This window comes from Herpailurus yagouaroundi, unplaced genomic scaffold (assembly GCF_014898765.1).
Source record: "Herpailurus yagouaroundi ecotype Mexico unplaced genomic scaffold, PumYag 166, whole genome shotgun sequence".
Taxonomy (NCBI): domain Eukaryota; kingdom Metazoa; phylum Chordata; class Mammalia; order Carnivora; family Felidae; genus Herpailurus; species Herpailurus yagouaroundi.
The window spans coordinates 13215453-13230873 of record NW_024412407.1 but is presented as its reverse complement, the minus strand read 5'-3'; the positions used below and the strand labels follow the sequence as shown (position 1 = coordinate 13230873).

Here is a 15421-nt window from a genome sequence, read left to right as displayed (position 1 = left end):
ACATATATGACAGGGCACAAGTGAATGAAGGGCAGAGAAAGAGAGAGAGAGAGGGAGAGAGAATCTCACAAAGGGAAGAGAGAGAGAAAGAGAGGGAGGGAGAGACAGAGAAGCAGGGCCCACCCAGAGCGAGGCTCGTGCACACCTGATGCCGGGCTTGAATTCATGGATCGTGAGATCCTAACCCGAGCCGAGGTCAACATCTCTCTTTCAATCAAATGCTAGAAATCATTAAGCTTAGAGAGGAAGGCATGTCGAAAGCCACGATAGGCCTAAATCTAGGACTCTTGTGTCAAACAATTAACCAAGTTGTGAATACAGAGGAAAAGTTTTTGAAGGACATTAAAAGTGCTACTCCAGTGAACACATGAAGGATAAGAAAGCAGAACAGCCTTATTGCTGATAAGGAGAAAGGTTTAGTGGTCTGGATAGAAGATCAAACCAGCCAAAACATTCCCTTAAACCAGAGCCTAATCCAGAGCAAGATCCAGACTCTATTCAATTCTGTGAGGGCTGAGAGAGATGAGGAAGCTGCAGAGGAAAAGTTGACGCTAGCACACATTGTTTCGTGAGGCGTGAAGGAAGAAGCCATCCCCACAACATAACAATGCAAGGTGAAGCAGCAGGTGCTGGTGGAGAAGCAGCAACAAGATGGTCTAGCTAAGACCATTAATGAAGGTGGCTACACTAAACAATACATTTTCAAATCTAGCCTTATACTAGAAGATACCATCTAGGACTTTCATAGCTAGAGAAAAGTCAATGCCTGCCTTCACAAATTCAAAGGACTGGCTGACTTTCTTGTGGAGGATTAACGCAACTGGTGACTGTAAGTTGAAGCCAATTCTCATTTACCATTCTGAGAATCCTAGGGCTGGTAAGAGTTACGCAAAATCTACTCTGCCTTTGCTTTGTAAATGGAACAGCAAAGCCTGGATGACAACATATCTGTTGACAATATGATTTACTGAATATTTTAAGCCCACTGTTGAAACCTATTGATCATAAAAAAGTGACTTCTTTCAAAACAATAGTGCCCATTGACAGTGCACCTCGTCACCAAAGAGACTTGATAGAGATGTACAGCAAGGTTAATGTTGTGTTCATGCCTGCTAACACAACATCTATTCTGCAGCCCATGGATCAAGATGCAATTTCAACTTTCAAGTCTACTATTCCTTTCAAGTTATAATTAAAGTGTAACTGACATACAATGTTTTATTACTTTCAGACGTATAACACAGTAATTCAACACATTCTGTACATTACTCAGTGCTCACCCCAATAAGCATAGTCACTGTACATCATTACAAATTATTGTCTATATTCTCCACACTGTACTTTTCATCTCCATGACTTGTGATTTTAAAACTGGAAGTTTGTACCTCTTAATTCCCTTCACCTATTTTGCCCATCCCCCCACCAGCCTCCCTTCTGGCAACCACCATATTGTTCTCTGTATTTGAGTTTGGTTGGTTTGTTCATTTATTTTGGGTTTTCTTGTTAGATTTCATATGTAGTAAATACTATGGTATTTGTCTTTCTCTGACTTATTTCACTTTGAATAATATGTCCAAGTTGTAGTAAATTACAAGATTTCCTTCATTTTTGTGACTCATATTCCGGTGTGTGTGGTGTGTGTGTGTGTGTGTGTGTGTGTGTGTGTGTGTGTACCACATCTTCTTTATCCACTCATCTATCAGCGGACACTTGGGCTGGTTCCATATCATGGCTATTGTAAATAATGCTGCAGTAAACATATGGGTACATATATCTTTTAAAATTAGTGTTTTCATTTCAAGTCTTATTACTTAAGAACTACATTTTATAAAGCTATAGCTGCCATAGATAGTGATTCCTCTGATGGATCTGGACAAAGAAAACTGAAAAACTTCTGAAAAGGATTCAGTTTTACATGCCAGTAAGAACATTTGAAATTCATGGAAAGGTGCCAAAGTATCAACACAAAGAGGGTTTTGAAAGAATTTGTTTCTAACCCTCATGGATGACTTTGAGGGGTTCAAGACTTCAGTGGAGGAAGTAACTGTAGATATTGTGGAAAGAGCAAGAGAACTAGAATTAGAAGTGAAGCTTAAGGATTTGACTGAATTGCTGCAATCTTATAATGAAACTTGAGCAGATGAGGAGTTTCTTATGGATGGGCAAAGAACATGTTTTCTTGAGATGGAATCTATTCCTGGTGAAGATGCTGTGAAAATTGTTGAAATGACAACAAAGGATTTAGAATATTAAATCAACTTAGTTGATAAAGCACTGGCAAGGGACTGGATGAACTCCCATTTTGAAAGAAGTTGAGTTGTGGGTAAATGCTATCAAACAACATCATATGCTACAGAGAAATCTTTAATGAAAGGAAGAGTCAATCTATGGGGCAAGCTTCACTGTTGTCTTATTTTAAGAAATTGTGGGTACCTGAGTGGCTTAGTCAGTTAAGCATCCAACTTCAGGTCAGGTCATGATTTCATTGTTCATAGGTTTGAGCCACACATCAGACTTTGTGCTGACAGTAAGGAGCCTGCTTGGGAATCTTTCTCTGTCTCTCTCTCTCTCTGCCCCACCCCTGCTCTCTATCTCTCCCTCTCAGAATAAATATTTTAAAAAATTAAAAAAAAAAGAAATTGCCACAGCCACCCCAAACTTCAACAACCACCATCCTGATCAGTCAGCAAGCATCAGTAAGGCAAGACCCTCCCCCAGCAAAAGATTATGATTTGCTGACAGCTCATATGATGGTTAGCATTTTTTTGCAATAATGTATTTTTAAATTAAGGTATGTATATTGCTTTTTTAGACATAATGTCATCACGCACTGAATAGACTATATAGTATAAACATAACTTTTATATGCACTGGGAAGTAAAAAAAAAAATCATTTGACTTTCTCTATGGTGGTGGTCTGGAACTAAACCTGCAATATCTTCAAGGTATGCCTGCATTCCTAATCTCATTAACTAAACAAGTATAGGAAACCAGAATACTTTCCAAAACCAGAAGGAAATTAACATATGAAAGGGCCACTTGCAAAACCCATGGTGAAGTAGAGCCTTCATTCCACAGTCATTAAAAAACCAAAATTTAAAAATGTGTAGGTCTATCATATCATATAAAAATTATCCTCATTTATTTTCTCAGACATTAACCTAATCACCAATTTTTCATCTTTTAAGATAGCTGGATATTTGTGATTAGAATAGTAAATCAATATATTTAGTTCTTGAGAAAATGAAATATCTACTTAACAATTGAGTTTTCCAAATTTTTCTCTAAATGAATAGTTTGGAGATATTGAGCATGCTCCCACTATGCAACAAGCCTCAGTGACCTTGGTTAAATTACTTAGCTACTCTAAGTCTCACTTGTATCTTCAATAAAATGGAAAGAATACGACCTATCTCATAGGACTGTTGTCAGAAGAGAATTGAATGAGATTTTATACACTCACGCACACGCGTGCACGCACACACACACACACACACACACTTCCATACTTGTATAGCCCAGCACCTTGTACAGAGTGGGCATTCAATAAATATTAACTATTTTTAGAAATTGCATTGAGATGGTGCCTTATCTCTCACAAGCAAGACTCTCTCAGCCTTCTTCAAAACATATATATTGATCAGTCAAATGCTAAGAATAGAGCAAAACAAAATTCTTTGCCTACATGGAGGTTATGTTTTGACCTAAATGGAAAATATTAGAATAGTCCATTTTGACAGTTTCTACACACTTTTAGTATCTTTGTGTAATTAACCTTAGTACATCTTGAAATTAATCAATTAGATTGGCTTTGCAAAGCCAAATTAATAATTCTTCTTAGCCTTCTACCATTTAGTTATCGTCATTGACACTTACAATGAAGAGGTTTAGACTTTATCATTTATCCTTTAAAGATATCAATGAAATATTTTATCTCTGTATGGCCTTCTGATAATACAAATAATAGAATGTTAAAGATATTAGGACTAAAAGGATCTCACAGGAGCACCTGGGTAGCTCAGTCAGTGAAGCGTCCAACTTCAGCTCAGGTCATGATCTCTCGGTTTCTGAGTTTGAGCCCTGCATCCGGCTCTGACAGCTCAAAGCCTGGAGCCTACTTCATATTCTGTGTCTCCTCCTCTCCCTGTCCCTCCCATGCTCATGCTCTGTCTCTCTGCCTCTCAATAATAAATAAATGTTAAAAAAAGGGATCTTCTACAATTCACTCACTTTATTTATCTCTTGAGATACCAAAGTCTAGACTTTAAGTAACCTAAGTAAAGACAGAATTGTCATTAAAAGACATAGGACAGAGTTAGCATATCTAAAAGATATACCTTTTCATGGTACTCATTTTGTTAGGGAGAAAATGTACCTCTTGAATCCTAAATGCCATAAAATTGGTGAAGATTATACTGACGTGAATGACTGCTGTCTTTGCTAACAGCTGGATTCCAATGGAGAACTGCTCATCCGAAATGCCCAGCTGAAGCATGCTGGGAGATACACGTGCACTGCTCAGACAATCGTGGACAATTCTTCAGCTTCAGCTGATCTTGTTGTGCGAGGTAAGAGTTTCAACATTTTAAAATCATGAAACCAAAGGTATTTGACTTGCATAACTATGTATAATCTTCTGGTCACTCTGGTATGAATTCTTATATATTTAGAGTCTTGGTCCTTGAGAACAGCTCCTCATCCATGCTTAAGAATGATTTTTGGTAGACAAGTAGTAAACAACACTGATTTTGTTTGTTTTACTAACTACATGTCTTCTAGAAACTTACACCACATACCTCCTACTAAATGTTTGTGCTTTTAAACTCAGTATTTACCAGAAGTTCTCAGTTTCTGCTAATATTTTTCTTGTGTTGAGAATAGTGTTTCCATTTTTATTTTTTATGGAAAAAGCATACTGATACTGTTTACTATAAGTTCAAGTGTTACGTATTTATTACTGTAATCTTAGAATAAGAAGTTAATTTATACATGCATCGTGTTTCTATTTGTTGCTAGCTTTCAGAGCAGTGTTTTTGTTCTTATATATAATTGAGAATGTGCTGGAATATGCCCTTTTTGAAAATACAGCTCCTTTGATACTGGTCTTTGCTGTATAGCTGTAAGGCCATCTCAAAACATCATTCATTGGCTCTTCCCTCACCGCCTACAGAATAAAGACCACTCCTTTTAACTAAGCACCAAGAAGGTCCATGTATTGACCTCAGCCTGTTTAGCTTTAATTTCTTACCATTCTACGTAACCAACTCCAATGTCCCACCAGTCTACAAAAATATCCTAGGATTTCCAGCTGTGTTCCTTGGTTCACAACATTGCTTCCATTTCCTGTAGTCATTATTTGTTGCCCAAGTCTTAAGCCATCCTTCAAGGCTAGGCTCAAGTATTACCAAATTAATGAGTCCTTTCCTGATGTCACCAACATAAGCCCTTCTCTTCTAAACTTTCATAACATTTACTAATTTCTATAATGCATTTTATAGCAATCTGTGCATATGAGTTATCTTCTCTACTGGATTGTGAAATTCACATACGTATTTTTTATTAATCCTTAGGTGAGTTGTAGAATTCCATTTCATATTTTCATAGCTCTCTTTTTCTCTCTGTGTCATGTTAACATTTTAATTTTATTCTTTTTTATGTTAAAGTTTTTATGTTTTCATATTTCATCTACTAGAAATACTTATTGACTAATATTTATTGCACACTTGTTCAGACACTTTTTGCACAATCAAACAAATATTTAGTAAATGACATGAGATATGTGGTTTGTCTTCATACCCTTTCTGGATCATTATAGTTTCATTCAACCTCATACATCTCCCGTATTTCCCTCTAGAGCAATGGTAATATGGAGTCCCCAAGTCATACTGGGGAAATGCTGAGAAGACTTATAGTCCAGTTAACATATTCTCCAATGGAGTAATAGAAGTCCAGCTGAAGTTCATATCCAAATGAACTTAGACATTCATTCCATACATCTCTTATGCTAACTTGAAGAAAGTGCATTTAAATTCTGTATTTCCATTAAAAGTATTTTATGATCTGGGACATCTAGCATTCAAGAGTTATCAGAGAGAGAGAGAGAGAGACTAGTTCCCTGTATTTTCCAGTCAGACTACTAGCTGTTAAGCCTTTTTTAGCAATAACCTATGTATGTATTTAATGGAAATTGCTTGCATATTAACAGATTTAGCATTAATGTTACAAAAGGGGTTATGTTACAACGCTTGTATGGCAGTGTTTGTATATAATTAGAGTATGGTAAATTCCCAGTATTTAGAAGGAAGAAGAAGTTTGGCAAATGCAATCAGGGTATTAATGGTATTATCCACACATACTTAGGTAATTAATAATCATCATAATGTATGTTTTTTATAGAGGTAAAACAAATAAAAGGAAGCTACTACAGGTATTGTTTGGAAATATAAAGGTTTTTCTGTAAGCTTTTTAGTTCCAGAGAAAATCCTTTAAATCAATAGAACCTGGCAAGTGCACTCAGTAGAAACACAATAGAACATTTTAAGCCCCTAAACTACAGCAGGATATTAAAAAACAACCATATAGGCAGATAAAAAGTATTGCTTAGTACTGTTAAAAGTCTGCAAGTTATAATCATTCTCCAAACTTTATTTCTATTAATATAAAAGGTATTCAATTTATGTCAAGAGAAGTTTGCTATTAAAAAAGCCAATATTTGCATATCTTGTGCCACAAAATGTATATAAATTAAACCTTCAAATATGCTTTATATATTAAGTCATGGGATATAAAATTAAACAGTTCTTTTAAATTTATTATAGTAACGATGAGTAATATATAAGAAAATATAGCATGCCTCAAGTAATATTATTATTGGTCCATTTATCCATTTAATTTATTTTCTCATCTAGTCCAGGAAATCATAGTCTGGAGTCCATAGACAGGATTCAAGGGGTCCCATGGACTTCCTGAAATTGTATGCAAAATTTCATGTGTGTGTATGGCATTTATAATTGTATATTGTGGATTTATAATTTTATAAGATTTCCAATGCTGGCAGTGGCCCAAAAGACCATTTTTGGCCCAAAGGCCAAGAAGCTTAATCTGTTTTTCTTTCTTTCCCTTTTGTAGATCAAGACTCTCTAAAAAGAGAAACTAAGGGATGATTATTCACTTCATGCCAATAAAAAAAAAATACAAACAAGTTCCACATAGTGAGATCTAGTAGCACATTTAGATTATGAATTGCTTTTGAAAAACTCAATTTTCACTCAACCTTCCAAGAATATATCTGTCTCAAAACATATTGAATATGTTATATATTAGACATTATATATATATGTCTATATATATAATGTCTATATATATGTATATATATGTATATATATAAAAGAATTTGCCAGATTCGAGATGAACTAATTCTAATTCATTTTCAGATGTCAGTGATCTAAACTGCTGATTCTGAAATTAGTGTTAGGAGTGGGGCAGTGAGCAGGTTAGAGAGGAAAGTAATTTCCTCTGATGATCCCTGATAAATTTTTTGGACAATAAAACTAGTTTAGTGCGTAAACTGTTATGCCTTATCAGAAGGCTGAAATGAAAGTAGAAATATTCAGATGTAACTTAGACATTGTGGTTTCTTTTAGCCTATGTTACCTTGAAGGGAACGAATACAAATGAAAATTATTGTTATCACACCGTGTGTGTGTGTGTGTGTGTGTGTGTGTGTGTGTGTGTGTGTGTGTAACCATGGATGGGTGAATGTGGGTATGTTCATAAAGTTTGATGAAAGGAATTTCTATGAGAGAGAAAAATGTGTTTTCGGTTTATATTTTTCATCGTTATTTTAAACTGAGTTTAGAATAGAGGCAATGCATTAGTTAAATCTGAGTGCTTCTATATATAAAATGAAATTAAATATAGGAAAAACACAGTCCAAGGAAAATGTAACATTGGATCTGATTTCATGGAGCTTTTTGCCCAGAGAAAACTCATCTTCCACCTTTATCTGTTTAATGTATGATGGGATTGAGAAATAAGGAAAACAATAGCTAATGTGGTCAACCAAAACCAATTTATAGAAAATGGTCTAATAATCAGCTACAAGTCATTGTAACAGTCCTAAATGTTTATGTTTAAAAATGAATAGGACTTCAGGGGTACCTGGGTGACTCAGTTGGTTAGGCATTCGACTTCGGCTCAGGTCATGATCTCACGGCTCGGCTCATGGATTCGAGCCCACGTCAGGCTCTGTGCTGACAGCTCAGAGCCTACAGCCTACTTCAGATTCTGTGTCACTCCCCCTCTCTACCCCTCCCCTGCTCACGCTCTGTGTCTCTCTCTTTCTGTCTCTGTCTCAAAAAATAAACATTAAGAAAATTAAAAATCTATAGGACTTCAACTTATTTACCCACTAAATGAGCCAATGATTGCTCAAGGATTAGACCATAAAAGTGGTGCACATTGTCCATTCCTCCAGTTATGCAAACAATTTCAAATCATGGGGTCACACTCACTGTGTGATTTTCACTTTTGATTTCCAAAGTTGCCTTTTATACTACTTCTGTCCTTTCACTATGGATATGTTTCTGCTAGTCTTTGTACAGAATAGAGCTTATTTTTGCATAAGTAACCTTTATTCAAGCAGTATGGTTTTGGAAGCCCTATATATAGAATTCAAGTTGCACTGATTGAAAAAAATCAAAACTATTTACTTTACTGGCAATATGCTCATTCAGTGTTCTAAAAACTCTTTCATTAAAAGCACCCAAAGTTTTGGATAAATCAGTATACATTCTTCCTCACAGCCTTGGCAAAGGCAGAAGAATACCCTCTCTAAATAGTGAGCCTTCAAATATGAAATTATGCAAAGAATGACAAACAAGCCATAATGAGAGAGAACCAGGAGTTAGATTGATGGACAACAATAGTGTTTAAGTTCAAGGTACTTCACATATTCTAATCATTGGAATAGGAATGAGAATAATCCTGCCCATATCTTTAAATAAATAAAAGAACTGGCCAAAATGAGTTTGAAACAAGATATTATAAAAATTATCAGTTTGGAGGGGGAAAAACAAGGACAGTTTCTATAAATGAAAAATATAATCATTGAAAATAATAAAAACAATAGATTAATCAATAAGTTAAACAATAATTAGAGACAGATCAGGAAAGGATCAGGGAACCTAAGAGGTAGATGTGAGGAAATTAACACATTTCAGCACAGAGAAACAAAAACAAATTATGAAAATGAGATGATGATATTAAGGATCTAATGAGAAAACAGTATTTGTCAAATCAGATGATCAGAAGAACTAATAGATAAAGTAGGAGAGAAAAACCTTTCAAAAAGATAATGACTACAGATTTTTGGAAATTAGTGAGAAATATGGTTTCTCGTTTTTAAGAATCACAATGAAACACAAGAACAATCAATAAAAATAAATAATGAAAATAAAACCCAAGAACATTAAAAATAGATAGAAAATGGTAAGTACAGCAAAAGTGAAAAATACCTTTTTGCAAATGCATAGCAATACATCGGCTGCAGACTAATCAGCATCAGCAATAAAAGTCATCAAGTAACTGGGGGGAGTCAGACTTCAAGATGGCCTCCACTCATTTTGCTTTCTGGTATACCAACCCTTGTGTAATCCCTTTCACACTAAGGGTTGCTCTATATGCCAACAGGAGTGACAGTGCTGAACACTGTCATAAATCACATCACTTCTTCTCCCTTGGTTCTTGGAACTCTTAATCTGGAGGAAGCCATGTCATGAGGACATTTCAGCATCTTGTAGAGAAGCCTACATGAGGAGGGGATAAGACCTCCTACTGATAACCAGTATCAATTTCCCAGTCATCCCAGTAACCCATCTAGAAAGCAGATCCTCCAGGCAAGCTTTCAGATGACTGTAGCCATTGTCAACATCTTGATCAAGAACTATCCAGCTATGCCACTAAAAAGTTCTTGGGCCACAGAAGATAGGAGAGGCAATGTTTATTGCTGTTTTAAGCCACTGGGTTTCGGATAATTTGTTATGCAGCTGTAGATACAACAACAGCCATGGAGTTATGTCTTCAATGTGCTAAAGTAAAAGTAAATGTCCACCAAAAAGTGTATATCCAGACAAATTATTGTTGATAATGAGGAAAAATAAAGTTATATTTAGACAAACAATAACAGAGTTTATCCTCCAAGAAAGTGTTATGTATAAAGGAATGTCTAATGGGTAGAATTCAGGAAGAAGGAAAATAATCCCAGAATAAAGTTCTGAGATGTCAGAAAGCATGGTGAACAAAGAAGCCAGTAAGCATGTGGATAAATGTAAGCAAACTAAGCTAATAAGCCAGACTTCAGGATATGCTGCTGTTGTCTGGGTTTGAGGACTAATGAGAATGATAACTTGTCCTCTCATCAAGTTGGTAGTTGCTTTTACTTCAGATTTCTGTTAAAATAACAAATTAGACATATATGAGTATATATGCATATGTGTATATATGTAGATATATAGGTACATATCTGTATATATGTAGATACATGCCTATGTATGTGCATATTTTATATGCTCAAATATAGAGAATGCATGAAAATGATAATCATAAAATATAGGAGGGTGGTTACTTCTGAGGTTGGAGACAGAAGGGGAGGAGGATGTGACCGAAGAGGGAGGGGACCCACAGGAAGCTAAATGTTTATAAATAATGTTTCATTTCTTAAGCCAAGTAGCAAGAACATAAGTAGCCATTTCTTATTTTTTATAAGTTTCCCTAAATGTCAAATATTTGTTAATTAATTTAATAAAAGAGTGTCACAGAGTCACCTCATACCCTCCACTTCCTCACCACCAACCTCAGCAAAGATTCATGAGAGATCTTTGTGTAACCTCTGGGTAGAGTCCCCAAACATGGTTGTACATTAGATTTACCACTATTATTAAAGACACACAATTCTAAGTCCTCTGTTAGAGAAGTTTTTGAGTTAATAGTGCTGGGATGAGTCTAGCAAAGTTGGATTAAAGATTGGCCTGACGAACCATGGTGCATCATCACTGGGCACAAAAAATAACTCCTACAGATATGCCCACATGATTTTTAACAAAGATGCTAAGGTTTTTCAGTGGAAGAAAGATAGTCTTTCCAATAAATGATGCTGGAACAATTGGGCATTCATAGACCAAAAAGAAAAAAAAAAGAGCCTTGACCTAATCCTCAAACCTTATATAAAATTAACTCCAAGTAAATCATAGACTTAAATGTAAAATGTATATGGAACTTTCAGGAAAAATCATGAAGATGAAAATGTTCAGCAGCTAGGAGTAGGGTAAGAGTTCTTAGACTTGACACCAAAAGCATAATGTATAAGATGAAAAAGTGATAATGTGGACTTCTTCAAAATTAAAACCTTTTGCTTTGTGAAAGTGTGAAGATAATGAAGAGAAAGCTACTGACTGGGAGGAAATATTTGCAAACTACATGCCCAACAAAAGATTTGTGTACAGAATATGTGAAGGATTCTTAAGACCCTAAAACAACAGTGTGACAAATGACAAATACATGAGCAGGCATTTCAATGAAGATGATATACAAATGGGAAATAAACACATAATTTTTTTTTAAGTTTATTTATTTTGAGAGAGAGAGGGAGCATGTGCGAGCAGGGGAGGGGCAGGAGAGGGGCCCAAGCAGGCTCTGAGCTGTCAGTGCAGAGCCTGATGCAGGGCTCAAATCTCAGAATGTGAGATCCTGACCTGAGCTGAAACCAGGAGTCAGATGCTTAACCAACTGAGCCACCCAGACACCCCAGGAAATAAACATATAAAAGATGTTGAACATCATTAGCCACTGGGAGAAAGTACATTTAAAACCATAATGGCTTGGGGCGCCTGGGTGGCGCAGTCGGTTAAGCGTCCGACTTCAGCCAGGTCACGATCTCGCGGTCCGTGAGTTCGAGCCCCGCGTTAGGCTCTGGGCTGATGGCTCGGAGCCTGGAGCCTGTTTCTGATTCTGTGTCTCCCTCTCTCTCTGCCCCTCCCCCATTCATACTCTGTCTCTCTCTGTCCCAAAAATAAATAAACGTTGAAAAAAATAAAAAATAAAATGTTTTAAAAAAAAACCATAATGGCTTATCACTATATACATATCAGAATGCCTAAAATAAAAAAAAAAATAGTGATGTAGAGACAGTGAGTTACTTACACATTGCTGATGAAAATGTGAAATGGGACAGCCACTCTGGACATTAGTATGGCAGTTGGTAGCCATGTGCTTACCATCCAACCCAGTACTCCTGGGCATTTATCTCAGAGACATAAGAACATATGTTCACATAAAAATATATACACAAATGTTCACAACAGCTTTATCCATACTAATCAAAAACTGGAAAAAAGCACATCTCCTCCAATAGGGGAATGGTTCAAGTGTGGTACATGAGTACCGTGGAATAATGCTCAAAAATAAAAGGGAAATGATCTATTGATACACACAACTTGGATGTATCTCAGGAGATTTATGCTGAGTGAAGAAAAAGCCAATCTCAAAGTTTACATACTGTGTGATTCCCTTTACATAGCATTCTTAAATTTTTTTTTTCAACGTTTATTTATTTTGGGGACAGAGAGAGACAGAGCATGAACGGGGGAGGGTCAGAGAGAGAGGGAGACACAGAATCGGAAACAGGCTCCAGGCTCTGAGCCATCAGCCCAGAGCCTGACGCGGGGCTCGAACTCCAGGACCGCGAGATCGTGACCTGGCTGAAGTCGGACGCCTAACCGACTGCGCCACCCAGGCGCCCCTACATAGCATTCTTAAAATGACAAAATTATAGAGATGGAGAATAGATTAATGATTGGCATGGGTTAGGGAGGGCCGAGAAAAGGAAATAGATGTAGCCAGGAAAGGGTGCCACAGAGGATTCTTTTGATAAAATTGTTCTGTAACTGTGATGGTCTATGTGTTGGATAAAAAGAAAAGTTGCTTAGGACTACAGAAACATACAGGCACACAAATGAAGACACGTAAAACTAGTGAAATCTGAATAAGGATGATGGATTATAGCAAAGTAAATTTTCCCGTTGTGCTAGTATACTTTAGTGATATGGTGAGGGATGAGCAAAGGAGATACGGAATCTCCCGGCATTATTTTTCACAAATACATGTGAATCTACAATTATCTCAAAATAGGAAGTTTTAAAAAATCACTGAACATATAATACACTGAAAGTATAAAGAAAATAAGTATTTATGGGCTCCTTTTTTCAAGGATAGTATAATTTTAGAAGAAGTGGAGTATGGTACACCCAGAGGTAATATTTAAACAAGTGATGGCCACAAACTACCTTCTAAGGAAGTGGGTCCAGTTAGCCTCCAGACCTAGAAGAAAATTAGTGGGCCTGCAGATTTGGGACCAGAGCTGAATTACTGAAAAGCAACAGAGAACTGTATGTGTTTTCTTCTTTCTTCCCCAAAACCCATCTTCATTTTTTTCCCTATGCATTTCTGTCTTTCCTTGAAATAAACATTAAATATTTTTTGATATTTATTATGGAGGACATCAAATTAATAAAGCAAACCAAAGTGACCAAATGTTCAAACCTGGCTTGGGTTGGCCAAACTCTATTTTTAACAAGGCTCCAGATGGTTGTAATAAAGTGGTCTCTAACTGGTATTCGGGAATTATTGTTCCAGGGTATCCATGGAAAATAGTTTGCAAGTAATCCTGTTTTGTTTATCCAATGTATTTTGGGGATAATTTATTTTAGAAATATGTTTCATAAGATAGTAAGGTCCTCTTTTCCTCCAGTGTGTCCTATGCAAACCAAATAGAAGTCAATCAGGCGACAATTGAAAAATGATATTAATGTTTTTCCAGAAGCCACAGAAGGCCAGGAGTGGTATGGGAATGGAGGAGAACAGCCCAGGTGGGGAGAAGAACTAAGGCCTTGAGTTTTTCCCTCACCCTCATCATCATTTTAGCACAACTGGACTTAAACCCTAAGTCCCACTAAGTAAGATGGTTTAGCTTCAAAAGCTCTACAGTTAATCACAGAACTACTCAATCTGACTGTATATCAGCAGTAAAGAAAAAACAAAAACCAAATATGATGAAACATTCCCCAACTAGAGCACTGCTATAAAATTTAAGATAACTTTACAAGAGGTTATAATACCATTCTTGGTATTATGATGTTTAAATTTGTTTATAGAAGATTTTAGTGAAAGCTTTTTTTTCCTACCAAGAGAGCATATCTAAACTCAATTTAAAATAATATTGTATCAGAGAAGGAGGTAGCTTCAGAATTAACCTTTTAAAACAGATGTGTGCGTAGTATAGCCAAAGGGATTTAGAACTCAAACAAATATAAATTTCTTAATATTAAAAAAAAACTTTATAGTTTAAAACTATTCTTAGTTACAAAAAAAGAACCAGTTGTTAAACTTCAAATGTTTTTAGACCTCTTAATAAAACTCTGAACTAAGAGAATTGATAAAAATGTCCTCGTTGTTATAATAAATGTTTTACGGGGCGCCTGGGTGGCGCAGTCGGTTAAGCGTCCGACTTCAGCCAGGTCACGATCTCGCGGTCCGTTAGTTCGAGCCCCGCGTCAGGCTCTGGGCTGATGGCTTGGAGCCTGGAGCCTGTTTCCGATTCTGTGTCTCCCTCTCTCTCTGCCCCTCCCCCGTTCATGCTCTGTCTCTCTCTGTCTCAAAAATAAATAAACGTTGAAAAAAAATTTTAAATAAAAAAAAAATAATAAATGTTTTACTTCTTAGGTGCCATAAAAATGTATTTCAGGTCAGCCTCATCAAGCAAGCTTTGGCACACATGAAGAGCCCTGTATGAATGTTCTTTAATGAAAGACACTTCTGAAAAACCTAAGCTCTTCAGCTAAGAGTGTCCTTTAGAGGGAAAGGTTTTCCAGGATTTATTCAGCAGCACTTATGGGAATATTTATGCAGATTGCCAAACCTAAATTCTCTTTCATGAGTGTACTTTTGGACAACATTAAAAAATGGACCATAAAATTAGGTCACAAAGGCAAGAAATTAGGCTTTGACATCCGTGTTTTACCACTTTCCATGGTATTTCTGTTGTATTATAAATATTCTTGGCATCGCTACCAATTATTAGGAAGACCTTCCTGACACCCAGCTGAACATAATGTTCAGCTAAACTTGCGAAAACAGAAAAGGCAATGAAGACCATATTTTTCAGATGCCCCAGCTTTTTGTTGTTGTTGTTTTACATCTTAAATACCATGTTAAACAAAATTTCTTAGTGTAAGTCTGAGATTTAAACACAAAAGAAAAAAGACTTTCACTATCTGAAACTTTTGTTTCTTTTTGTTTTGGTCAAATTCTCAAACCCTGACATATGCTATATAAATTTGGAAATGTTTGAAAAAAAAGGGTAGCTGAA

At 36.2% G+C, this 15421-nt stretch overlaps 1 protein-coding gene across 2 annotated transcripts in view; it reads left to right on the top strand.

Moving 5' to 3' along the window:
- The window catches only part of CNTN1 (contactin 1), a 171648-nt gene that overhangs the window by 54251 nt on the left and 101976 nt on the right, over window positions 1-15421 (top strand). For both annotated transcript variants that reach the window (XM_040488424.1, XM_040488425.1), the window contains exon 13: window positions 4448-4568. In XM_040488424.1, coding sequence (XP_040344358.1) covers window positions 4448-4568 — 121 coding nt within the window. The remainder of the gene's footprint in view (window positions 1-4447; window positions 4569-15421) is intronic.